Source organism: Amblyomma mixtum, chromosome 2 (assembly GCF_055824585.1).
Source record: "Amblyomma mixtum isolate Tamu chromosome 2, ASM5582458v1, whole genome shotgun sequence".
NCBI lineage: Eukaryota > Metazoa > Arthropoda > Arachnida > Ixodida > Ixodidae > Amblyomma > Amblyomma mixtum.
The window spans coordinates 117,285,114-117,310,460 of NC_143013.1; the positions used below are offsets into that span (position 1 = coordinate 117,285,114).

A 25,347-nucleotide genomic window follows, 5' to 3' on the forward strand; every position below is an offset into this window, starting at 1 on the left:
GTCGCAAAGCAACTCAGGCTATGAGAGACGCCGTAGTGGAGGGCTCCGGAAATTTCGACCACCTGGGGTTCTTTAACGTGCACTGACATCGCACAGCACACGGGCCTCTAGAATTTCGCCTACATCGAAATTCGGCCGCCGCGGCCGGGATCGAACGACGCGATAGCGTTAATGGGTTAATGCCCAGATATGTGGAGTTGTTCGTTCTCTATATATTACATTTCTTGATCGCTGGGAGTCCCACCCCTCCTGGCGCAGTGGTGCAGCGGTTGAGCGATGCGCCACTGCCCTTCTATGGCAGGTGCTGCCACCGGTGGGGATTGTGCAACCCAGGTTGCTCTTCTCATGCAACCAGTCACAACCGACCAGCGATTTAACTGCCACAAGCCACAGTGGGGAGTGTACTCATAATCTGACGTTCAGGCCTTCACTCCTAGAGTTTCACGCACGCCTTCACGTAGGACTCACATAGGGTTTCACCTAGGGCTGTACATTGGGCTTCACTTTGTTTACTCATGACGAAATCGCGACGTGTCTCCTCTAATGCTCACGCATTAATAACTATGACGGCGTCAAAGGAACACAAAGTATTTGCTCTAACTAGGAGAAAACGATTTATTCCGGTCACTATTCAACTCCTGTCATAAATACATCTAGCGTTTTTGTGCTTCTGTTCCGTGGTCGTAGTACATATTATTTCACCAGCGATTCTCTTATGCTTCCAAGTTATATACAGCCGCTGTTGTCCTGTGTCTTGAAACTGTAAATTTCCTACCCCTGGTGACGTTTTTGTGGTGTCTTGGCGCTATTCTGGCTACTTTTGAGATCGTGGCAGTACATTGGCTACTTTTTGGCTACTTTTATCATTTTTGCGGCTACTTTTTCAGTTTAGGACCTGGCAACCCTGATCGTGGGAGGTGGTGACGAGGAGGCGTGCGGCTGCGGTCGCTTATCTGTTTTTCTCAGCCAGCGTCCGCTTCGGCGGACGTAGTTGTTGCGACGCGTGTCTTTTCTTTTCTTTCACTCTTTCTTTTTATCTTTTAACTCTCCTCTATCTGCAAGTGGCGGCGGTGGTGGCTCGGCTGGAGCTAGTTGGCAGGCCCGTGCAATTTCCTTTTCATCCTTCTCTCAGCCGCAACAACATCTTTATCGTGCTTTGATGGCATGATAGCGTCGCGTAAGCGGAAGGCGCTTCCCCTTGAGGAAAAGCTGGACGTACTAAACGCAGTCGACAGGCAGCCAGGGCGGCCTACGCAGAGCAGCGCGGAGAAGGCCTACGAACATTTCAGTGCTTGACGCTGTGCGCAACGTCGCTTCAGCGTTGACTGCAGTGATCGCGTGAACTGCACAGCACTGCTGCGTGCGGTGTGACCTTCGCAAAGAAGTGGAAACTGCCATGGAAGATGAAGAGTAGTAGGCAGCCTCTCGTGATCAAGAGCTAACTGAGGCTATGCATTGCGCTGGGTGCCACGGGAATCGCATGAGGCGACTACGTCGCCGTGGATGCTGCCGTCGTGACGTCGGAATGTCAAAGCATTGCCGAGATCGTTGCGAACTCGGTTGTAAGCGAAGCCGCTGACTGCGATGACGACGAGCCGCATGATTCCTGCGAGTTGGCAGATCCGATTTTTGGAGCAGCCGTCGCGGCTTTGGACCTCCTCCGCAGGTATGTGCGTCGCACCGCAAAGCGACGCTGACAGCAATGCGGCCTTCCAGGCTATTGAGAAACGCGTTGTTCTTTCCAGCGAGCGAAAGAAACTGCAATCCGCCATTCTCGATTTTTTAAAGTCCTAGGGTCAATTTGCGGAAATAAATTGTTTCAAGTCAAAGCTGCACTGTTTTCATTAATTTTCGGTGCTTTCCTCACTGTTGTGTTTTCCCGGCTGTTACGTTTTTTTTTCCCGGTCCGGTGAAAAACGTATGAACGGGGTTCTACTGTATTAACCCCTTCAGATACCATTTCTCATTTCGATTCAAAATAATTTTTTTACGCCTAAATAGTATATATCCAGGCCTCAATTGAAAGCAAATTCATTAGTTTACTAATGGAACATTGAGCGGCCGTGCCTATGGTTAATATTTCTGCACACAAGTACTGAATGTCGCAAAAAACTGCCAGAATAGTTGAAAACTAATGTTAAAATGCATGGACTTATGAAAGAAGCATCCTAGGGGTCCTGTATATTCATTTTCTTTTTTGGCATGAAAACATGACGTCAGAAATGCAGCAAAAAAAAACAATCACAATGTGACTGGCCACAATATTTATGTCCATTAGAAAATGGCGGAGGACGTGCTACCACGCTCATAGCTTTGAGGGCTATTATTCGTCGCGTTCGCTAGCCGACATAAAAGGTGCCCTGTTTGCAATATGAACAATGCTGAGTTTGCCTGATACAAAGAAATCTGTGCACGCACAGAGAAAAAGCTCACAGTCAGCAATGCAAACTGTCTAGTACAGAGTGCCTTAAAGGTTAAAGAACCTTGGCAGGCTCATTGCGAATGGCATCTTTGACGAAAGAAGAACAGAAAACAAAACTACAGTAAACAAACTACAGAAAACAAACCACAAAAACATCTTATTGGGGGGGGGGGGGGGGGGGGGGGGGGTATTCTTTGTTATGTCCTGTCCTGGCCTATGTTTTCCACAAAGCATGCATGTAAGATGCTTTCAAATAAACTGCGCTCATCCCATCGATCTGTATCTTACCTTTATCTCATTCTTTTATTTCTGTGCTTTTCAAACATGAAGCTTCTCCAACACATTACTTTCAGTACTACTGAACATTATGAAACATACAGCTGCAAGCCACCTGACGTTTTAAACTTTGTTGCACATTAAATACAACGTTCCAGAAATGACCCAAATTTCAGTGCGGCCGGCTTGCTAACAACAACTTGCTAAATTGTAAGGTTTAACGTCCCAAAGCAACACATGGGCTACGAAGGACGCGTAGCGGCGGGATCCGGATCAATTCAGACTACGACGGTATTTTTAATGTACGCTAACATCGCACAGCACTCAGGCTGGCACTGAACTCGGCCACCTGGCTCAGTATTCAAGCATACGAGCCATTGAGCCACTATTACAGGTGGAAATTATGTACCGGCTCATTTAAGAGAGTGTGCCAAAGGTGCTCAAGAGATTCAGAGGAGAAGTGGTTCCATGGAAACACTTACTGCCGCTGTCTCGAACCTCCAAGTATGGCTTGTTGAGGATTTCCTGCATTGCAAAACAAAAATAATAAATGTGCTGAATTTGAAGACCTTCGAAAAGCGCTCAGATCATAGTCACAACAGTGCACAGTGTGCGGACATAAGACGCCAGACACTCAAGAAAACAGTGGCTACAGACCTTTCCAATACGGGCTTCCTGGATGTCGCCATACTGTTTGCAGGGGCGTTGTGAGCACACGGTGCTAGCATGGTAGAAGTGGCAGCAAAACCAGTTTGCAACAGCCCAGCGAGAAGGTGATATCTCCCTCGCACCGAAGGAAAGGTCTATAATGGGTGCCAAGTTTCAACTTGGGCATTGCAGTCCCTAGGGCCAAGCCCGTGTACTAGTTGTAGAGCCCCATTAAAATAAACCCTGATATAGTAAAGGTAAACCACAATCACATATCGCCTTCCATGGAAGACTATGTTTTTTTTTGTTTACAGTAAGGACAGTGTCTTCCCATGGCTACCAACGCCCCCGCGCAATGATGACATTGCGAAGCACGCGCAGTCGCGGACAGCTCAGGGCCTCAGACAGGTAAAGGCATAACTTCAAAACCAGAAGTCAGTGGGAAATGGGTAGCAAAGACGATAAAATGGCAGTCATTGAGAGGGCTTAACCACCAGACTCGCTAGCTGCAAGGAGAAGCCAACTTTGTAAAGGCCTTGAGGCTGTGGGGCACAGCAAGCGACACATATGGGAAGAAAAGCAACGCTGGCAGTCGAGAAAGGAAGGGTAGTAAAAAGCAGAGAGAAGTGTAGGGTCAGGAGAAAAAGGTTTAGTATGTTGACGTGCCCATTTCTAAACTATTGCCTCCCGAATGACAATGAGGCTGCAGAAGACGACGGCCCCATTCAAGGAAAGCTTTGTTTTCATATGGAATCAACTCTCCCACATTTCGCATTATATTCACGGCCACGTTATATTCGTGCAAATCCTTCCACAACGCTTGGATGAAACTGAAAATGTGATAACATAAAATGCAATATTCGAAAAGGACCAGCATATAACCTGACAACACAGGATGAAGGGTATTTCTATGCGGTTTTCTTAACCAACACTGTGTTCAGTAAGGAGCCGAATTACCAGACAGCATCCCGAGATCCATGCCATCACCAACAACTAAAAAAAAACCACTAATTACAGAAAAACCACCACTCACAGTAAAGTCACTCAGACTAGCAAAAATCTTTACTATATCAGTGGAAGAAAGCTGCATCAAGGCACCCTACACAGTGAACATTCCCCCCCTTCTTCAATTCCTTAAGGCGCGTTAACACTTGGGAATTCGGAGGCGAGAGCAAGTGGAATCCGCTACCGCGGCAGAGGTTCCGCCGGAATACCCAGCGAAAAGCCCGATCAGTCCAGGATCGAATTCTGCCGCCGGAAAAAATTCTGTCGATTCTCATCAGCCAATAGGGCGGCGAGTACGAAGTTCTGTGGTGACATATGGCGGCGCCCTTCCATGGACAACGCTTCGCTTCGGACTGGATTCGTCATAGTTAACGCCTTCTTCAACGCATTCACTGGCCATAAATGGGCCATCGATCTCTCACTTCATCTCATCTGGCCCATAAGAAAACGTACGATTAATAAATTTGCTTTATTTTGTATATTTATAGTGACGATTCTGCCACTTTTAGGCTTAAGAGAGGCGTCGGTTTGTTGACAACGGTTCCCGTCCTAACCACCAGGCGGCGCCACTAGGCTAAACATCGTTTCGCTTCTGTTTCAAAAGTGAGAATGTTAGAAATGGCTTAACGTCCGGCAAAATAGCTGCATTTAGTGTACGTAAGCGTGCACACAGTTATGGCATACAGACAGCATCGATTAACCTCTTGCCATATCTCTGTACGCCGTTAGCAGATGACACACATATGGCAATCGGAGACGTAGTGGCCGGCAACTGTGAACAAGGCAGCATTTCGGCCGCGGCGGATTTCAGTGGCCATAGCCACCGAAATGCCCAAGCGTGAATGCGCCATTACTCTTCATTGCACTTTGACAGTCTTTCCTTCTTTCTCACCGGCCTGCACCGCCTTCTTTCCATGTTCACAGACAGCTTGACTTTTTCCTGCACGATTTTTTTATGTGCATGCCACGTGCATTGCCTCACAGCTCTCAAGGCCTTCCAAAAGTTCGCCACTCTTAGTGCCACTGTCATCGGTTCCTCGAAACTTGTCTAATGTCGCACACACGAAAGTATCATGGTGAACAATCGCTATCTCACTCAATTCTCTGTATTATGGAACTCAAGTGATTTGTTTTGAATGTAGCCACAAGGTGCTGGCCACAAACCCATGTAGCCTGTGATGGCTACACGAGTGCAACAATGCGGCTTTGACAGTGGCAGAGCTAACCCTGAAGCAGTCAGAAACATTTCTAGGGCCTCCTTGTTTAAGTTGTGTCACTTCTGCGTTGATGTATTCTTGAACTCAGAGAACGATCACTCCACTTATATACTTGTTTTACAGCCAAGTCATCAGCTCCATTTTGGTTTCTTGGTGCATGCACCCACTCTGTGCGGATTTTTGTTGAGCAACTTGCGAACTTTTTCTTTTGCCACGCCATCCAGCTTCCCGGCAGTGGAATCCAGAACTTCAAACTGGACCTCTATATAGAGTTCTGCCGCTTCCAGTTTTGCACTCGCGCTGCGAATAAATCTGAAGTCCTTGATACTGTACAGCTCAAGGGGATAAGCATCACTGGTTGCAGTTTCTTGCAGCAACTCTACTGTAGCAGAAGTTGGCTTTTTTTATAGAACCTGCTACCATGATAGTTTCCTGCATGATACTTCGCTGTTCTCAGGAATATGCCCCACCATGTCACCACTCGTTAAGGAGGCAATGGAAGATTTGTAGCAGAGGCGAAAAGCAAACGCCACATTGCAGTCTTCAAAAGCACTCTTTTCATTTTGGACACAAACACTAACTACAGGGTGCATGTCTCAAGCGGTGCAGAGCGTGTGCAATGTTTAGTCTCGTTTATGGTGGTTTAACGTCCCAAAGCGACTCAGGCTATGAGGGATGCTGTAGTGGAGGGCTCCAGTCATTTCGACCACCTGGGGTTCTTTAACGTGCACTGACATCGCACAGTATACACAGGCTCTAGAATTTCCCGTCCATAGAAATGCGACCACCACGGCCGGGATGGAAACCATGTCTTTCGGGTCAGCAGCCGAGAGCTGTAACCACTGAGCCCATGTGGAATACGAGCGACATGTTCAAAGTTATGAAATATAGACCTGAGACTCTGAAACATAGCTTTCACATATGAAGCATGGCCAGTTGTTACGACAATGAGTCTTTCGTATTGGACCCCACTGGACCACAAGCAAGCTGCAGCAAGCATTCATAAATTCATGCTGAATTGTCACACTGTTAGCTTCCTCCACAAAGCTTACACTTGGGATCGCTGGCCAACAAAATAATCAGTTCAGGGGAGACAAGTACGTTGGAAGGGATCAGATGTTTCGTCTATTTGGAAAATAATTGACCGAGTCAGGCACATTCGCTTGAACGCTCCCAATATTTTCTATGTAAACTCTCTTGAGGTGCGGCTTCATCGGAGTGGTATCGTCAGGGATGTCCTATTCAGCCCATTTAGAGATGCAGTCAACCGCTGGGTGATCCAACTTGTGAAAGGGAAATGTCAGCACTTGCCAGTGTGGGTGCTATCGGCCCACTACGAATATCGTGGCAAGTGGTACCGTAAAAACCGGAATATAGGTCGAACTTTTTTTCAAAAAGCCATGGCAGAAAGTTGACCCCCGTCTTATATACCGGTCACTGGCAGAAAAACTAAGGAAGTCTTGCAACAATGGGCGGCTGAAGTCAACAGCCTGCATCACCATCGCCATCAGCAGCAGCGCGGTATGGCGACGTTGTGACACCGCCAGTTTGCGTTTCCATTGTCACAAAGTTATTTTGGTTTGTGGCTGGGTGTTGTCGGTGTGGAAATCTCTCCCCGCAGAGATGGTGTGCAAGTCTTTTAGAAAATGCAGCATAAGCACTGCGCTAGACAGCACAGAGGATGATGCTCTATGGGACGTGGGCAGTGAGATGCAATTGTCATCCGACTTGAGTTCGGACGTCTCTGATGACTCAGAGTAATGCTTGCGCACTTTGTGCCCTTCTCCGTGCTGTACACTCGGCCAATTCTCTTACAGTATCGCGCGACCATTGCTTTGCGTGTTTGTCAGCACCTTATCACGAAGCAGCGAAAAAAGTAAGAGTAAGCGCATGTGTACACATCTGTGTATCACGCTTGTTTTGCCGCTCAGCGCCGCTAATAAGGCGAGGTTAATAAGGTTAATAGGTAATACGAGCAGCATCTAAATGAAAATAAATACTGTCGCCATTGTGCAACCAGTTGAGTCGCATTGATGTAAGGGTGTGACTCGGTACTTTTGCCATTGAGAAAGGTTTTTTTCATTGTTAGAATTGGTTAGTTGGGGTGTTGAACTACATTCCAGTCCGACCTATATTGCGGTTTTTACGGTAGGTCGGATGAATTAAATTTTTGTTTGGGCTTGTTGGTTGTACTCAGAGGAGCGAGGAAGCCCGAAGAGACGAGGACAAATCGAGAAACCCATCCCGTCAGTTGTGCCTCTACCCTGATCTGTTCTCGCTGCCTCCTTCAAGCAGTGGCGGGCACTCCTCACCTCAGGCAAGAGGCGCAGCATGTTGTCGAACCACATGTCCGCCTGGCGATGCACCTGGTTGGCTATGGCTTTGGCGGTGGCAATGGAGTGGTCCATGGTGCACTGCAGCTCACTCACCATCAACTCCAGGTACCTGCAGTCCCAGGGCAACCCCGGACATCACAAGACTGGAGGAAAACCTTGTCACAATGAATTACGATACAGCGAAGTAAATGTAAAATGCCTTTGGTCACACTCTTTCAAGGGCATCCTACTGTTGCACCCAAGCCAAAGCACAACATAACTAGCATCAGAGTTTTGTTTGCATGTAGCTTGTATAATTATTAACCTGACCTTCCAAGCACTTGAATCACCCAACATGCAAAAGTGGGCACTGTTTGTTTGTAGCCAGTAAAACAGCCATGAATGGTGAAAAAAGTAACTCTTAATGAATAACTGAAAAATAGAAACAAAAAAGGTTGCTATAAGATAAGATAAAGCAAAATATTAAAAGAAAAACGAAGCTAGGCTAGGTCGGTAGATCAGCATTATTTCAGCACAAAAAGGGGAGTGTTGCTGAGAAGTATTCCAAATCAAGAGTCAGATTTCTTCTCCCATTACAGTCACCGACCGATTTTTCGGACTCGGCGGGACCTGATAAATGGTCCAAATAATCGAAGTCCGAAAAATCTGAAATTAAAAATAAACTTTTCTGCAAAAAACTGGCTTTCAAAATCGCGAAAATCGCCGCTCGCCATCTTTCGGCTGCAAGCGATAATATCAGACTATCTGAGTCATAGCCGTGCTTTCTTCATGTCCGCACCCTATCACATCGTGATATCAAACAGTGCGACACAGCCACAGTCATGCCGCGAATGAATGCACTCGCTGCGCGAAGCAAGAACAGTCAGTTTGCATGGGGCAATGACGTTCGCGAAGACCGAGAGGTAACCCATGGGTAACCCACGGGAAGACGCAAACAGAAGCGAGCGCCTCCGAATTTAGTCCGAAAATTCAAACTTTTAGACTCCAAGTCTGAAATATCGGCCATGAAAATGTACACGTTTCTATGAGGTGCACGATGGTTCCTCAGCGAAGTCCGAAATATTGCGCTAGTCCGAATTATTGGAGTCCGAAATATCGGTCTGCTACTGTACATCTGTGCGCAATGCAGGAGGTGTTCTGTCATTTTTATGCTGCAGAATGTAACAAGGCCAGGGTGGACCGAAGAAAATGAGCCTGCTTTATACACACCAATCAGATGGGCCTTTCATGAAAGTATTCATGAACAGATGGTGGTGCTATACAGTTCAGAATGAAAGGACTGCACACACTCTCGCAGAAATCAAAGCAACATAGTAAGCTGGAACCAAGACAGCAACTAGCTTAGTATGGCAAAGAACCAGAATAGGATTGAAAGTTTAAAAAAGTATGAAATAAATAAAGTGTTCACTTTAATTTACTAGGCAAGATGGCCCTCCCCAGCCCAGGTTTGAAGGAGGTGTCAACAAAAACAAAACCCACCCACACGTTTTCTGGAGAGATGGTGACCTCACTACTCAGTACTCATGCTTGGGTTGAACTCTTAATATTACTGTGCACAATGGCTCTGCGCAGACCTACAGAGCAGTGTACAAAGCGAGCAAGTACGATTCACATTCACGCAACTCAGCAGCACTCGCCCTTTCCTTCTGTCGACGCAGCGTTGCATGGGAAAGCACCACTGAACCAGTGAACCATCACATGTACTTTGATTTTTGAATAATTCTACAGGTTTCCCAAACACTGCTCTCTGTAAAAAAAATGACACAGCACAATATTAAATAACTGCATGCCCGTCTAACTTTTTGGCATTTAATTCTACATTTACAAATGGAAGAGGCTGCATTTGCTCCCACATGGGAATGTTCTGAGAAATGAGACCTTCAATTGTAAGCATTCTGCAGGTCAAAAGTGCTTTTCCAAGGATGGTGCCCATGCTCACATGCTTATAATATTTCCATAACTTTCAAACTAAAGATATTTTGGTTTGGTTTGGTTTATTGGGGTTTAACGTCCCAAAGCGACTCAGGCTATGAGGGACGCCGTTAGAGAAGGGCTCCGGAAATTTTGACCACCTGGGGTTCTTTAGCGTGCACTGACATCGCACAGCCCACGGGCCACTAGCATTTTGCCTCCGTCAAAATTCGGCCGCCGCGGCCGGGATCGAACCCGCGTCTTTCGGGTCAGCAGCCGAGCGCCGTAACCACTGAGCCACCTCGGCGGGCAAAGATATTTTGGGGGCCAGACAATGCCTATGCTTCACTGCAGTTCTTCATGTTCTGGGGACTGCCGTGACAGGCAATGTTCTTGATGTTCCCAGTCCACAGCTCTGAGAAGAAGGCCTCCCAACACGACCTTCTTTTGGACAAGCTATTATGGTCCGACAACTGGCCAGAACATGTTGAGAGTTACGACTGCACTGATGGGAGATCTTGCCTGACAAAGCTCTGATGAAGAAGCCACAACTAAAAAAAAAATCCTTGTCTATTTTTTATTATTAGTTTCCTTCCTCTCACAAAATTTCTAGACCCTTCTGACAAACTATTGACATAGGCACAGATCGGCCATCGAGGAAATGCTGTTTGCCATTCAAAGGCCGCCAGCGAACGAAAAAGCAAAAAGTTTCTCTCATGACAAAGGCTGAAATCCTTAGGCCCGCCAGGGCCGTATGACAGTCTCTGGGCCCACATCAGGCATGCTTAGTTTTACAAGAGCTGCTTCTAGAACACTTCAGCACCGGAGCCAAGTTGTCCCATCCAGTCATATGACGAGACATGTCACGCAACCAGATAAGGTGACATCGCTCCAGTGTTAAATGTCCTAGAAACTCGACACCCCATGGCGTCACATTTGGTGGGAGATTTCTGCGAGCCTAGAATGCAAAGTCACATGACCACAGTCATGCCACTGCCTCTCGCAAATAACAACAGCGGCAGTGACAAACAGTCCTCGTTGAGTCATGTGTCTTCCCATCAAGGGTAACCAGTATTAAATACTGTTCCCTTCACGCCTAACACAGGAACAAAAAGCAAACAAAAAAAGCTGCCTAGAGAACAGAAAAGCAACACATCTTTGAGTCATGGCACTGCAATGTTTCACTCTTTCCGTTCATACCGGATCGAGTCGGGGCTGAGCGTGGTGCCGGGAAGGAGTGAAGAGTCGCGTGGACGCCCCTTCTTGGTGCGAGGCATTTTCACTTCACACTGTCAGTGCTGGCTAAGTGCAGCAGGGGAGGATGAGTCAGCAGCGGAAGGTAGGCTACCTGCCAGAAAAAGTAAATTGCGGCAACACACTTTTTGAGACTGTGACTGAAATGTCGACCCCGTTTGAAAATGGCGATGGCATCCTGAGAAAAAAGAAAAGCTGCCATTTTAGCCAACACATTTTCTTTTATTACAAAAGAAGATCAATTTACAAAGGTATGATACACACAATGCTATTGGACCCAAAGCCAAAGGCATTAATCACCACAGGCACTGCTCATTATTTGGTGTCAAAACAAACATTTTCCTACCTAAACGGTACATCCTGGCATCAAGAAAGAGGAATCTCTTAAACGCAAAACACCTATGTGCAAATTTTCGCAGGCAGGAACAAAATTTTGCAGGCAAATGCCACAATGCGGCTAAAATTGTAACATCGAAATGCCAAGATAGCCTCTAAAAGGAACAAAATAACGAGGTACGAAATAACCGAAATATGCCACTAAGTGCGGGTACAGTTGACCAAAATTCAGTTTCTTAGGGCAAAGAGCAACTTAGTAGGGTGGGGCTCACTATAACGAAGTAAATTCTTTCATAACATATGTTTCAATGCAAAACTGGTATTGATCATTGTTCAAGCCCTATAATCAATCAGCAAAAAGGGAACAGCCACTCAAGGTATATGAAATCAGCTCCAGATTGATCTTAAAATTTCATTTTTGTTGTGAACCTACAATTGAAATGAATAGACTGTCACAGAAGGTTGCATCGACAGTGTCAATAGAAGCTTTACTTTCCCTCTGTAACATTCATATTTCTTCTGTGCACTGACCTGCTTGTTCTTTATGGCTTATGGTTTTTTTTTTATCATCAGGCTATGACGGACACTGTAGTGGAGGGCTCCGGATAATTCGACCATCTGGGGTTCTTTAATGCGCACTCATATCGCACAGCACTCAGGTTTTTAGCCTGTCGTCTCCACCAAAATGCGACCATTGCGGCCGGAATTGAACCTGCTTCTTTCAGGTCAGCAGATGAGCACTGTAACAAATTAACCACCGCAGGAGCTCACTTACGTGCTCTTTAATGTTTAAAAGCTGCTCAGTTCCTAACTGCAACTGTGTATTGTTCCTGTTGGTCCTGAGAAAAATATATTATCATCATCATCAGCCTGACTACACCCACTGCAGTACGAAGGCCTCTCCCATGTCTCTCCAATTAACCCTGTCCTTCACCAGTTGCGGCCACCGTGTGTCCACAAACTTCATAATCTCACCCGCCCACCTAACTTTCTGCCGCCCCCTGCTTCGCTTGCCTTCTCTTGGAATCCACTCCGTTACCCTTAAGGACCAACGGTTATCTTGCCTCCGCATTACATGCCCTGCCCAAGCCCACTTCTTCCTCTTGATTTCAACTAGGATATCATTAAAGCGCGTTTGTTCCCTCACACACTCTGCCTGCTTCCAGTTTCTTAACATCACACCTATCATTTTTCTTTCCATAGCTCGCTGCGTTGTCGTTAACTTAAGCTGAACCCTCTTTGTTAGCCTCCACGTTTCTACCTTACAGGTGAGTACCGGTAGGATACAGCTGTTGTAGACTTTTCTCATGAGGGATATTGTTAAGCTACCATTCATGATCTGAGAGAAACTGCCATATGCGCTCCACCCCATTCTTATTCTTCTAGTTATTTCCCATTCATGATCTGGATCAGCTGTCACTATCTGCCCTAAGTAGACATATTCCCTTACCACTTCCAGCACCTCGCTACCAACTGTGAATTGCTGCTCCTTTGCAAGACTGCTGAGCATTACTTTGGTTTTTTGCGCATTAATTTTTAGACCCACCGTTCTGCTCTGCTCCGGCTGCCTAATTCATTGATGATACTTTGCAGTTCATCTCCTGAGTGGCTTAGCAAGGCAATGTCCTCAGCGAATCGCAGATTACTCAGGTATTTTCCATTAACACTTATCCCCAACTATACTATACTGTTGCAAAAGCAACAACAACTCTGTGGCAGACACTCTTTAGTGCCAATGACATAGACACCAGTGAAGACGATTTCGTCTGCATTGCTGTTGCTCTACAAGAGCTGCAAGTGGCAACTATCAACAATGCAACTGTTGCGGAGGCCATGATATTTGCATCTATATCGTGGCCAGACAAGAAATCTCTGCTGCAACATGTTGTGCCGTACTACCTTCAATGCGTGGAGTTATCCCGCAGGACATCATGTACTGGGGAGATAGGATTACCATTCCTGAAAGTTTACGATGCCGCCTCATGGACATTGCAGAATCACATCCAAGAATCAGTCATACGAAGAGCAGATTGCGAGGGCTACACTGGTGGCCACAAATTGACGAGCACATCGAACAACTTGTACGGAATGCGTTGTGTCAGTCATGCAACAAGTCTGCTTGCCCGGTTCGAACTCCACTACAGCCTGTTGCCGCTTCGCAATCGCACTAGTGGGCTACCATACCAAGTGGCCAGAGGTGTCAGTTGTGAGCAGTGCAAACCCCACAACAGTCAAGGAATTCCTCCTTGTGCTATTTTCTCACAAGGGCTACCCTCAAGGGATTGTATCAGACTACGGTCCACAATGTACACCCGCTGGTTTGGTTTATTAGGGTTTAACATCCCAAAGCAACTCAGGCTATTAGAAACGCCGTAGTGAAGGGCTCCGGAAATTTCGGCCACCTAGGGTTCTTTATCGTGCACTGACATCGCAGAGTACACGGGCCTCTAGAATTCCGCCTCCATCGAAATTCGGCCGCCGCGGCCGGGATCGAACCCGCGTCTTTCGGGTCAGCAGCCGAACGCTGTAACCACTGAGCCACCGCGGCGGGTAATCTGCACCTGCTGACATGACATCTTTCCTTTAAGAGCAAGTGACACGCTATTGCTTCTATTCGATTTATCATCTGCAGGCCAGTGGACTTTTTGAGCGGTTTACAGGGACTTCAAGCCCTACGTTCGGCTGGCACTGTACGAGCGGCGTGATCTGCGGACCGCTGTTGTGGTCTGCCCGGGTGTCTATCGCTGTACACCCACGCAACGACAGGACTTGCCCCAGCTACTTTGCTTCAGGGTCGTTTACCCCGCACAAGACTTCTTGGACTTAATGTCCATAGCCTGCTGATCAGTGCTTTGCGACCGATCCCACGACAGCCCTCGAGCTCCTGAGGCAGAGGCTAGAGAAAAAGCAGGCCAAGTACAAAGCTTATGCGGATCAGCGGCGGGGCGCTCAACATCGAGACTTTGCAATTGACACGTACTACGTGCGAGTGCGGAAGCTGTCCGTGCAAGGCAAAATTCCTCCTCAGTTTTCGGAGACAGGCGACTTCGATCATAGTCATATCCAAGGGCGTCCGCAGAATTTTTTGCAGGGGGGGGCCCCGTTGGTGCCCCGGGGGGGGGGGGGGGGGGGGGTATGTTCGTAGCAAAAAGGCGCTATTTGCGGAGTAAATTTATTTATTTATATATAAATAAAAATTAAACAAAATGCACACATGAAAGAAAAATTACAAACAGCAAATTAAAGCGCGGCTAGGAGAGGTACATTGGAGTTTATCAACGAAGAAACAACTAAAATTAATAAAAAATGCAAAAAGATGCTATATCACTTCGTGGAGAAGAGTGCTCAGTCTTCCTGCATACGGGTTCTCGACTCACCCGGATTGATGACCAGCACACAGCACAATATGTTCGCAAACACGCAACTACAGTCACTCAGTCAGTCTTCCTTGAACAGCAACTGTAGGCGCCTCGGATTTTTCTGGGCGAATTGCGTAATTACACGTGTGATAAATTCACTTCTGTGCTTCATTACACGCTCTCGGTGCACACTCATCATACACATTGATTGGAAAAACTGTTGAACGCGTACGTTGAAAACAAAAGATGACTATATATACAACGAAAACTTATTTACAAGATAAATGCACGCTCGCAGCTTCATACACCTCGCTCCATCTTGCTTGCGCATCCGCACAGTTGAGCAACCCCACACACACTGCTCGCCGCTCGTCGTTTTCTCGTCCGCTGTCTTGGTTGTTCTCAGCTTCGCTGACAACCGGCCACTAAAAACACCCAAGCACAAACACAGAGGCGCGCACACGTGCGAGGGCTTACTTGCCGCAGTATCCCCGAATGCGCACTTTGGGGGTGAAAGGAACGCCGCGCAACTTCCGAGGGGAAGGGACACTCGCCACTCCGGTCGGAAAATTTGTGTTTTTATGGGGTTCAGAGCCCCAAAACGACTCAGGCTATGAGGGATGGAGTAGTACAGAGTTCCGGGTAATGTCGACCACCTGGGTCTCTTTACCATGCACTGACACGCACAGTACATGGGCGCTGTTGTGATTTGAGGCCCAGCCAGAGGTGACAGGCGAGCCAGGCAGGCGCCATCGGGCTGCGTTGACCAAAGGCGCTGGTTTTCACAGAAGACGCAAAGAACGCTGGTGTGGGGGCGCCTCGGGAGACTGCGTCGCCGTGAACAAAAGCAGCTAATCCCCTTTGCCGGAGATTCTGAAAGCGGCGCTTCTACCGAACTGCGCTACACGTGGATCGGAGGAGACAGCGAGCGGCGGCGGCGCCAACTCATCGCCCGCTTGCCCCTGAGCAGCCCGACAAAGCGGGGGTGGACACGGCTGATTTGTCCTTCCCTCCTTAAGAATTCATCGGTGACCGGCGTAACGACATAGGCGAAAACAAGATGCCCCGTGCACTGTCTGCCTCCGTGTCGCTATCTCTCTAGAGATCAAAGAAACAGACACCCATCTCAAGGCGGCTCGAAACACATGCTCGCCGGTGCCGCTGTATGTCTGGAACAGGTCGCCCTTCAGTAGAGCTAACGATGGCGTGGTTTGAAAACGGCGGAACGACGCACGCCCGGACGCGGCATTTCGCAGATGTGACCATGCGGGGCTGCTTTTACCCTTTTGACTGAGCGCACCACCGCCCCTGGTGTGCGGCCATCACTGGCCGCATTTGTTTTTCCAGTCCTGGACTACTTGCTGGCAGGTCTCGGCTTCCGCTCGGACAGGAAAAGCGTCATGGTCACATGACCTACTTGCCATAGGCATGCCATAGGCTGCTTTCGAACTCGCCGCCAGAGCCGGGCTCCCCCTCGGTTACCGTACAAGGACGCTGTCATCTGCTAGCAGACGATGCAAGCCACGGCCACCACGACGCCGAAGCAACGCCGTGCGCTCGATCATGATACTGAGTCGATTTAAAGACTGTACTGTCAGCTTAGCCTAGGTGCATTACAGAACTCAGCTTCGGAGGTATGCTCGCCGCTACTGCTTGCGGCGAAGTTCGCACAAAGTAGCCCAACTCGTTGCGGATAGGCAGATAGACGAAAGCCTTCGCAAAAATGTTGACAACAAGCTCTATAGCTGCTCCAGTATACGAGTGGTTCACCTGCGATGCTTTCAGGTAAGCGTACAGACAGCATGTCGCAAAACAAGCGAACGAGAACCTCTTGACGACACGAGCAAACAATACGCGCTCGCAGTTTCGAACGCGCGTCCGTGTGCGGTGGATTTCAAGAAAATAAACGAAGATGCAAGAACAAAAAGTCTTGCGATGGCTCAGAGAGCAGCTATGGAGCTCATTTGAAGGTTTAACGCATGATATCGACCTCCAGGAACACGAAACGTACTCAAAATGCACACGGAGTCTAACTCAATATGGCTGCCAGCGCGGCGCGCAGCTGTCGTCTGCTGCCTTCTCAGCAGCCCGCGGACTGCCATAGGCTAAAAACGAACGCGTTGCTATGGCGATGCAGGCAGGTGGGCGGAGCTTTCGGGCTGCCCGAGAAAAACAAATACCGGACTCGAGTCCGCAAGTAGTCCCGGACAGTCCGGGACTGAAAAACAAATGCGCCCAGTGATTTTCCAGGGGGGTGCAACCGCCCTCCCTTGCCCCCCCCCTCCGGACGCCCATTTTCATATCTGCTGGGCAATGGGCGAGTCTGGCACGCTCCGAAATTCTCTCCCGTGCATCCGCACGTCGCCCAGCAGCAACTTCCGTCTTCTAATCGTCCTGCTTTACCGAACCTTTGTCGTCCACCGTCAGCGCGCAATTACCGCCCACTCCACATTCGGAACATGCGGCTCAGAGTTTAAATGGTCGGCCGCCTTTCAGTTTCGATACCGTCAGCGATACAAGAGCCAGCTCGGAAACAGGCACACGAACCAACGCCCCGAAACAGCTCCGTTTGAGCGGCACCTTAACTAACGACAGCCCCAAGGCCTCGTCCTACAGCAGAACGGGCTCTTAGCAAATGCTTGCGTATCGAAGCACGAAAATAAAGAGGCACCTACCTCGAACTCGTTTCAAATTGACGGCCGGTCCAGCGGGATGTCACCTGCACTAACCAGTATCCGGCGACGCAGTGTCCAGGCCCGAGTCGCCCGAGTCGCGCGCTGCCCGTTTTTGAACTAACGCGGAGTGCGCGGACACATTGGACTAAGGGCACAACAATGGAAAAAAAAATTCCTTCTGCGATGACTTGTGCAGTGGCGCTACAGTCGTGTAGCAAATTCTAATACCACTTTAGTTCAAACGTTACTTAATTTTAATTAAAATAAAATATTTTTAACACATGTTTTATTGAAAATAACACTCCGATTTTTAATTTTTAACAAAAATACTACTGGCACTAAGACCGTCTTGCCGCTGCTTACCTCTTCCACCTAAAGTCACTTTACTTCCACCCTACTGACACTCGTACGTCTAGGCTGATCTGTGCATGGCGTAACATTTTTCATCTGTCTAGGCGTGGAGGCGCTCGTAGCGTGGGTGATTGTCGTCTTTGCTAGCGCGTCGTGTGCCGGGTCAATTTTGATTCATCATGCCGTTGGAAAATTTGGGAGAGGAGAGTCTGGAGAAGAATCCCAACCTCGAGTTGGCGCAGATGAAGTTTGTGTTGGCCCATCATGAGCCCAAGAACGACAAGATCAAGCAAGACCTCATGACGGCGATCACCGAGCACAGTAAGCACCTGAACTTGTTCGCGGTCGGTCAGCAGTACAGTTTCCTTTGCCGGCTGACCCGTGAAATGCCGTCGTGATAATAAAACGCGTGAACTATGTTTCTCGTGCGAGCGGTGTATCGAGCACTTTCTGCCGCTTGCGAATGGGTCTCGAGTTGTCTTGGGGAGAAGTCCTGTCAAAGTTCATTGAAAGACTTGCGGTATAGCATAGGTGGAGTGCAAAAGAACATAACATTCAAGGCATATGATTCGTCTGGACGTCACACGACACGTTAAAGATGCAGACCACCTCGAGAGCGGGCTCATAAGTGCTAGTTAGTATGATCCGTGCCTTGTACGCAGCCTTCAAAGCCGCGACTTATCGCAGTGACTCAGCTGGATAAGCATCTTCGATATTTTGCAGACTCCGATGCTTTCCGTTAAACTTCCGGGCGTTGCTGTTTGCTAATTATCTTTCGTTTAGTTGGCTATTTCATTTTACAAACATATGTGCACCGGTCAACATGCGTTGGCTCGTTAATCTCCACCGCCAATGTGTGCTACTCACCTCTGTAAACCTTAGGGCATTGGCTACCCCTCTGAATGCTACCTGTCGAAATAGACATGCCTGGCTTGTGGTACTGGCACACGATGCCAACCAGGCGATATTGAAGAGCTCCAGTGCTTAATGACCATAAGGAACGGAGCAAACATAGTAGCGCAATGCTGCAAATTTTGGTCTGGGAGTAAAAATCTTAAAACAGCTAACTTGTCAATTACTTTGTAGCTTTCTGTGTTGAGATTCACTGCGTCTCAGGGTAGGCAGCCTGTACACACACTATCAAACAAACTCGAAATGTGTGATCTCCACGTGTGGGTTTCACAGGGTTGAACAATGAAAGTTTGCCGTGAATTTCGCTGTATTTTCATGAAGTTAAGTTTCTGTGTGGCGTGCAGAATGCTGGCACTGGCTACGCTGATGTCTGTGTATGACACTGTTGATGGGGAATGCATTAATACTACCGAAAGTATGGCTATTCTCACAATTGAGCTGGATACAATGTCTTGCAATGGTGACATTTGTTTAACAAACACCGGCTTGGGGCTGGGGTGTTCAGGGTGCAAATGCTCAGTCTGCAAATGTAAGACAGTGTGTGCATTGAATCAATGCCAAATAGTCTGAGAACACATGTTCTGTCACATCCCGACATATTTCCTTCACACACGAGATGCTTCTAAAGTTCCTTTTGGAAAGAAAAAAAAAAATTCTGGACTCATCGCAAAGTGCACAAGTCTGCCCTGCCTTCTTCAGTTTTGCAGCACTTACTCTCTCAAACTAATAAAATCTTTGAAATGACTCATTGTTCACTACTAGCGCTTGAGCATGTTTGCTAGTTGTGCACGTCTTAGCTTCATTTATTAGCAGTTTAGAACTTTCTTGTGAGAGCAACTTCGAGGATGGGTCTGTAAGCACGCCCATTTCTTATCCTACAAGCTGATGCAGCCCTTAAAACTCTTTCAAACAAGTTTTGAACTTTTGTTGTTTTGGTAGTGTTGATAACATGAACAAACGGTCAGCATGGTGAAGCATTTTAGTTCGAAAGGAACCTGCAAGGTCTGTGAGACACCACTCATGAAGGCAGTGGGTGGGATGAAGGGAATAGACAGAAATGAAAGTTGATAAATGTATAACCTGAGTACGTACTGTTACTACATAGCAAGTAACAGCGTACTAGTTGTCCGGACAATTTTTGCCTTCATAAACCTCCTATTGCTATCGCTTTAAAACAAGAATTTCAGAGCTGCCATGGTGGCTCAGGAGTTATGGTGCTCAGCTGCTGACCTGAAAGACGTGGGTTCGATCTCGGCTGCGGCAGCTGAATTTCGATGAAGGCGAAATTCTAGAGGTCCGTGTGCTGTGCGGTGTCAGTGCACGTTATAGAACCTCAGGTGGCGGAAATTTCCGGAGCCCTTCACTACGGCATCCCTCATAGTCTGAGTTGCTTTGGGACGTTAAACTCCAATAAACCAACCAATCAACTTGTTTGCAGACATGGCCCCTTTCTACGAGGAGACCTGTGCTGAGCTTGGCTGGCCCGTAGACCAGCGTCTCCTGAACAACATGAAGACAGCCAACACGGCTGAGATTGCGCGGCTTGACTCTGCCATCGAGGATGCCGAGAAGAACCTGAGCGAGATGGAAGTCCGTGAGGCCCACCTGGCCAAGGCCGAGTACCTCAGCCGCATAGGGGACAAGGTGCGTTGCTGGTAGAAAGAGGAAACTTTCCGGGCCTGGGTTGCAAAATTGAATCCCATTTGCAGAAGCTGCATTTTAATGGAGGTGAAATACGAAAGCACCTCTGCACTGTACTATCACTGAGAAATGAAACGTGAACAAGACAATTGAACCACGCACTGGAAAATGCACAGCTCTTAGCCAGGGGAAGCTGTATACTAGCTCCTGCTATTTCAATTTCGAAGGCATAAAGTCTCTTGTTATTCAACCGCGCTTGTATTTCCAATACAGGAGCTAATATGTTGGTGTTTTTGTGTTGCCACCTCAGTTTTCTTGTTCGCATTTCATTCGTTGCTGCTTTCATTCATTGCGTTGCGTGCTGGCAGGAGGCAGCACTGACGCAGCTGCGCAAGACGTACGACAAGACGGTGTCTCTGGGCCACCGTCTCGACCTGCTGTTCCACCTGATCCGGTTGGGGCTGTTCTACCTCGACCACGACCTCATCACGCGCAACATCGACAAGGCCAAGAGGCGAGCACTGCGTTTCTCGGAGGCACCCCTCCCTCCCCCTCCTGGACTGGCTTTTTGTGCTCCTCTGTTTGTACTCTTCTTCTGGATCCTGCACGTCCTGCTTAAAGGTGCAGTGACGAGGAATCTGAACTCGTCTCTTTGCCACGGGAACTCAATCTACACATTCCCAGCATTCTTGGAAAACTTCGATTTATTGCCCTGTGTGGCCGATTTCCCTAATTAAATCGAATTAACATCTGGCTCCCGCCTTTTTTTTTAGTTCTCCCCCGTGCGGTGGGCGGAGTCGACCAACGCGTGGAGTGCCTTTCACCCAGTCCCGTGGTGGCATGCCGCTCTGCCATCGGTGGAGTAATACGTAGTAGTCCGTAGAAGCAAATAGTCCGCGCGTATTTTTTTTTCTGCAGGCTTATTTTGCGGTTATATTATCTGCGAATGAAACTATTTGTTCACGGAAACCTAAAAAACAAAATAAAGCGAAAGCAACGCCTCGACGGAGCTGGCTGAAAGGCACTCCACGGGTTGGTCGACTCCGCCCACCGTACGGGGAGAATTCAAAAAATAAAGGCAGGAGCCGGACGTTAATTTGATTTAATTAGAGAAATCGGCCACACAGGGCAATAAGTCGAAGTTTCTAAGAATGCTCGGAACGTGTAGATCGAGTTCCCGTGGCAAAAAGGCGAGTTCAGATTCCTCTTCTGTGCACCTTTAAGCTCCACTCTCACTGACCCTCTAGCTTTGCACATACCTCTGCTGTTGCTGCTTCCCATGTCTGACTCTCTTGCTTCCTCTGTGCCGTTCTCTTCCTTGTTTCACGGCCTCCCATTTGAGAAACTGCACTGTCTTCCAAATGTCGTGCTTTTGTTGCTCTGCTATCTTTTTGAACTCCCGGGCTTCTTCCTCACGGGTCTCTTCCGGGTGTGTTTTGCCTCTTCATTTCAGTTTCTTCTCAGCTTCATGCTTTTGTCACGATGTTTTAGTTGGTGCTTCCCGTTTAAGTGGGGAAGCTCGTCTTAGAAAAAAAATTTTTGTTTATAAAGTCACAGTTATGCAGTTTTCAAGAAACATGTATTTTTTGCGTGCTGATTCCGAATATGTGATTTAAATTTATGCAAAACAAGTCCTCGTGCACTAATATAATATGTTATGTAACTTTTTGCCGAGAGCTTTCAATAAATTTTGCTGCAGGAAACTTCCTAGGGCGCACGCCATTGGCTTGTCTTGACATCAAACTATGCAATAAGGCCAAAATTATTATCCTGCCTATCATAGAAGTTGAGTTACAGGGTTTTGATAGATAGATAGAGATAGATACAGAGAGAGGGGAAAGGCAGGAATGTTAACCAGAAAGGATTTCGGTTGGCTACCCTGCGAAGGGGAAGGGAATGGGGGGATTAGAGAGGGAAGAGAGAAGGAACTTGAAATAGTCACAATCTGTCAATCAAGGCAGTCTCTCGTAAAAAACAAAACAGTGCCTTGTAAGCCTTGATGGCAGTTGACCGTTGTGGCCACGGACCGAGGATCTTGGCCTCTGTGAAAGGGCTTAAATTTGCCACAGGGTTTTGAATTTGCCACTTCACAGAGGGGAAGAAACTGATGATTTCAAAATCCTATAACTCACCACTTATAACTGGCAGGATGATATTTTTACCCTTGCTGCATAGCTTGAGGTCAAAAGAAACCAATGGCATGCAATCTAACAAGTTCCCTGCAGTAGAATTTCTTTCACTCTCTCGGCAAAAGTTACCTAACATATTGCATAAGTGCACAAGGACTTGTACATGAAATTATATTACATATTTGGGATCAGCACGCAAAACTGCATGTTCCCTGAAGATTTCATAGTTGTGACTTCATTAATAAAAATTTATTTCTAAGACCCTCTTCCCCCAACTATATAACAGCTGTATCCTACCGGTACTCACCTATGGGGCAGAAACGTGGAGGCTAACAAAGAGGGTTCAGCTTAAGTTTAAGGACAACGCAGCGAGCTGTGGAAAGAAAAATGATAGGTGTAACGTTAAGGAACCAGAAGTGGGTGGTGTGGGTGAGGGAACGAACGTGGGTTAATGACACCCTAGTCGAAATCAAGAGGAAGAAGTGGGCGTGGGCAGGGCATGTAATGCGAAGGCAAGATAACCGCTGGTCCTTAAGGGTAACGGAGTGGATTCCAAGAGAAGGCAAACATAGTAGCAGGGGGCGGCAGAGACTTAGGTGGGCGGATGAGGTTAAGAAGTTTGCTGGGATACGGTGGCGGCAACTGACAAAGGATAGGGTCAGTTGGGGAGACATGCCCTGCAGTGGGCGCAGTGAGGCTGATGGTGGTACACCCTTCGGTGCAGCCTGATTGAGGAAGGTGGTGACTGGGACCGGAGGAACCGGCTCAAGGTGTACCAGGGCCTGTACAGCCTGGCGGTGCGGGACTTCAAGGCGGCTGCGGCCTCCTTCCTGGACACCGTCTCGACCTTCACCTGCTACGAGCTGATGGACTACCAGCGCTTCGTCACCTACACCGTGCTGGCCAGCATGATCTCCCTGCCCCGGGTGGAGCTCCGGGAGAAGGTACCCACCAGGCTAACTACCGTATGAACGCGTGTATGGGCCGCACCCCGTTTTCCTGAAGGAAATGTTTTTAAAAAAAAATGAGTCCGTGTAAGGGCCGCACCTGAACTTTCCACGGCCCAGGTGGGAATAGCCTTCTAAATGCACGTGCCGTGCCCTCCGCAATCAGTTCCGGCTGCGAGCGACAGAGCTCTTGATCGCGGAGGCCACACGCGCGTACAGGAGCTTCCAAGTGCCATCCATGGATGGTGCCCGAGGTCACAATCATCATCATCATCGTCAGCTTTTTTTTCCACCGCGACCTCCCGCTATCCACATCGGCATCAGTATCGCCAGCTCCAGCCTTTTGTTGTTTTTTGTGGCGTGTTAGTGTGCTCGCCGTAGTTGTCGTAGTTGTGGCTTTCGCGTGCTGCCACCGAGCGTTGCAGTTTTAGCACGATGGGCAAGCACCTTAATAGCCACATGGCTGGGAGTTAGCTCTCGAACACGGCAAGTGTGTGGCGGGCAGAAATTTCGATGTGCCTGAGAAGTGCGTCCGATGATGGTGCAACCAAAAGGATGCATTGAGAAACACAAGCTGCACAAAGCTCGCTTTCCGAGGCAAGTCGTGCGAGTTTCCCAAACTGGAAGAAGAGCCGCTCTGCTATGTGATGGAAGTGCGGAACAACGGCTACACGTTGACAGCGGACATGCTGGGTGGCTTCTTGTGGGATGAGCTTGCACCGATGCATAGCACCAGCTCAGAGTCGAAATACTTCGTGAGTGACGATTGAACGCAGAATAAATGCCGCTCATTCCCTGATTGGTGTGTTTTACTTTAAAAGAACATTTTTTTTAGCACATCGCGTGTGTGGCCGCACCCCGAAAATTGGCTCTCGAATCTGGGGAAGAAAGTGCGGCCCTTGCACACATTTATACGATGCGTCCACTGCAGGACACTGCTCCAAAAGAGCACCTAAGGACCACCTTGTGTTTCGGAGGCACTTGAGCATGTGCTTCTTGTAATGCTATAAACGCGGGCAATGCTTGCAGTTCCTCTCTCACCTGATGCCTGTGGGCGCACATTCGCAGTGGACTGACATTTGCCGAGACAATAGAGAGAGAGGGAGCGCTTCTCAGAAAGAGCTGAAGCTGCTGACTGTATGCTGCTAATACTCGACTCTGTCTCTTTGGTGTTGTATCCTGACTTGGTCATTGTGAAGGCGACCTTTCTTAGTTCGTTCAACTTGGTATCTGCTGCAGGTCGTGAAGGGTTCTGAAATCCTGGAAGTGCTGCACAGCGTGCCCGACATCAGCGAGTACCTGTTCTCCCTGTACAGGTGTCAGTACGCCAGCTTCTTCAGGAAGCTTGGTGAGCTGTTCTCCTGTTTCCCACTCCGACACTTGAAAGTCTTGTGCTGGTTTCCTCAGTCTTTGAACTCTTTTCCGTGCATTGACCAAAAGTTGTTGGCAAGCCAAGCCTGCAATCCGTAGTGCACGACCGCTTCTGCGTTTTCTGGTTGGTAGCTGAAACTCTTGTTGTTTTGGTCACCATTGCATGCTTTCTAGGCTTAGCGGTCACCTTGTGTTCATTTCGTAGCCACCACTGTGACTGTGTTGCGAGACAGATTATGGACAAACTGCTTCGTTTGTTTTCTGTGTTCACCTCACAATTTGAACTTAGAGCAGATTTGAACGAAGAGCGTCAGTCATTCAGGGACCTGTCAGGTTGCCTCATGCCATGGGGTTTCCTCTTCGTGTCTCTTGAAATGATTCAGTAGCTCAGCTATACAGGGTGTTTCACCTAAGACTTTCTGCAATTTTTAAAAATAAGCTATTTGAATTAGATGCGCGCTTTTTCTGGCTTAGCATTGTCAGTGGTGTAGTACATCATAATGCAGCTAAGACGTGCTAACTAGCAGGCTTGTTAACCAATATTTAATAGTTAACTT

At 48.0% G+C, this 25,347-nt stretch overlaps 2 protein-coding genes and 1 non-coding gene across 8 annotated transcripts in view; 1 reads left to right on the forward strand and 2 right to left on the reverse strand.

Moving 5' to 3' along the window:
• The window catches only part of LOC149360694 (uncharacterized), a 93,103-nt gene that overhangs the window by 17,143 nt on the left and 50,613 nt on the right, over positions 1–25,347 (reverse strand). The window contains exons 1-4 of one of the 5 annotated variants that reach the window (XM_089572468.1): positions 17,436–17,605; positions 11,016–11,159; positions 7,881–8,013; positions 3,181–3,223 (exon numbers count right to left, since the gene is read on the reverse strand). In XM_089572468.1, coding sequence (XP_089428594.1) covers positions 3,181–3,223; positions 7,881–8,013; positions 11,016–11,092 — 253 coding nt within the window. In that variant the 5' untranslated portion in view covers positions 11,093–11,159; positions 17,436–17,605. Of the gene's footprint in view, positions 1–3,180; positions 3,224–7,880; positions 8,014–11,015; positions 11,164–14,782; positions 14,918–15,041; positions 15,174–16,046; positions 16,175–17,435; positions 17,606–25,347 lie in introns of those variants that run through there. The other 4 variants (XM_089572471.1, XM_089572470.1, XM_089572472.1 and 1 more) reach the window with 4 other exon arrangements.
• On the reverse strand, positions 13,882–13,953 carry TRNAS-GCU (transfer RNA serine (anticodon GCU)). Its single transcript has one exon. It is a non-coding gene; the product is annotated as a tRNA-Ser (tRNA).
• LOC149360696 (26S proteasome non-ATPase regulatory subunit 6-like) overlaps positions 17,888–25,347 on the forward strand; it is a 139,817-nt gene continuing 132,357 nt past the window's right edge. Inside the window, exons 1-5 of one of the 2 annotated variants that reach the window (XR_016288867.1) lie at positions 17,888–18,111; positions 20,141–20,346; positions 20,712–20,857; positions 23,197–23,416; positions 24,659–24,767. Coding sequence is in view for 1 of the 2 variants with exons in the window: in XM_089572466.1 (XP_089428592.1) it covers positions 17,970–18,111; positions 20,141–20,346; positions 20,712–20,857; positions 23,197–23,416; positions 24,659–24,767 (823 nt within the window). In the remaining variant the exon portion in view is untranslated. The remainder of the gene's footprint in view (positions 18,112–20,140; positions 20,347–20,711; positions 20,858–23,196; positions 23,417–24,658; positions 24,768–25,347) is intronic. The other variant, XM_089572466.1, reaches the window with a different exon arrangement.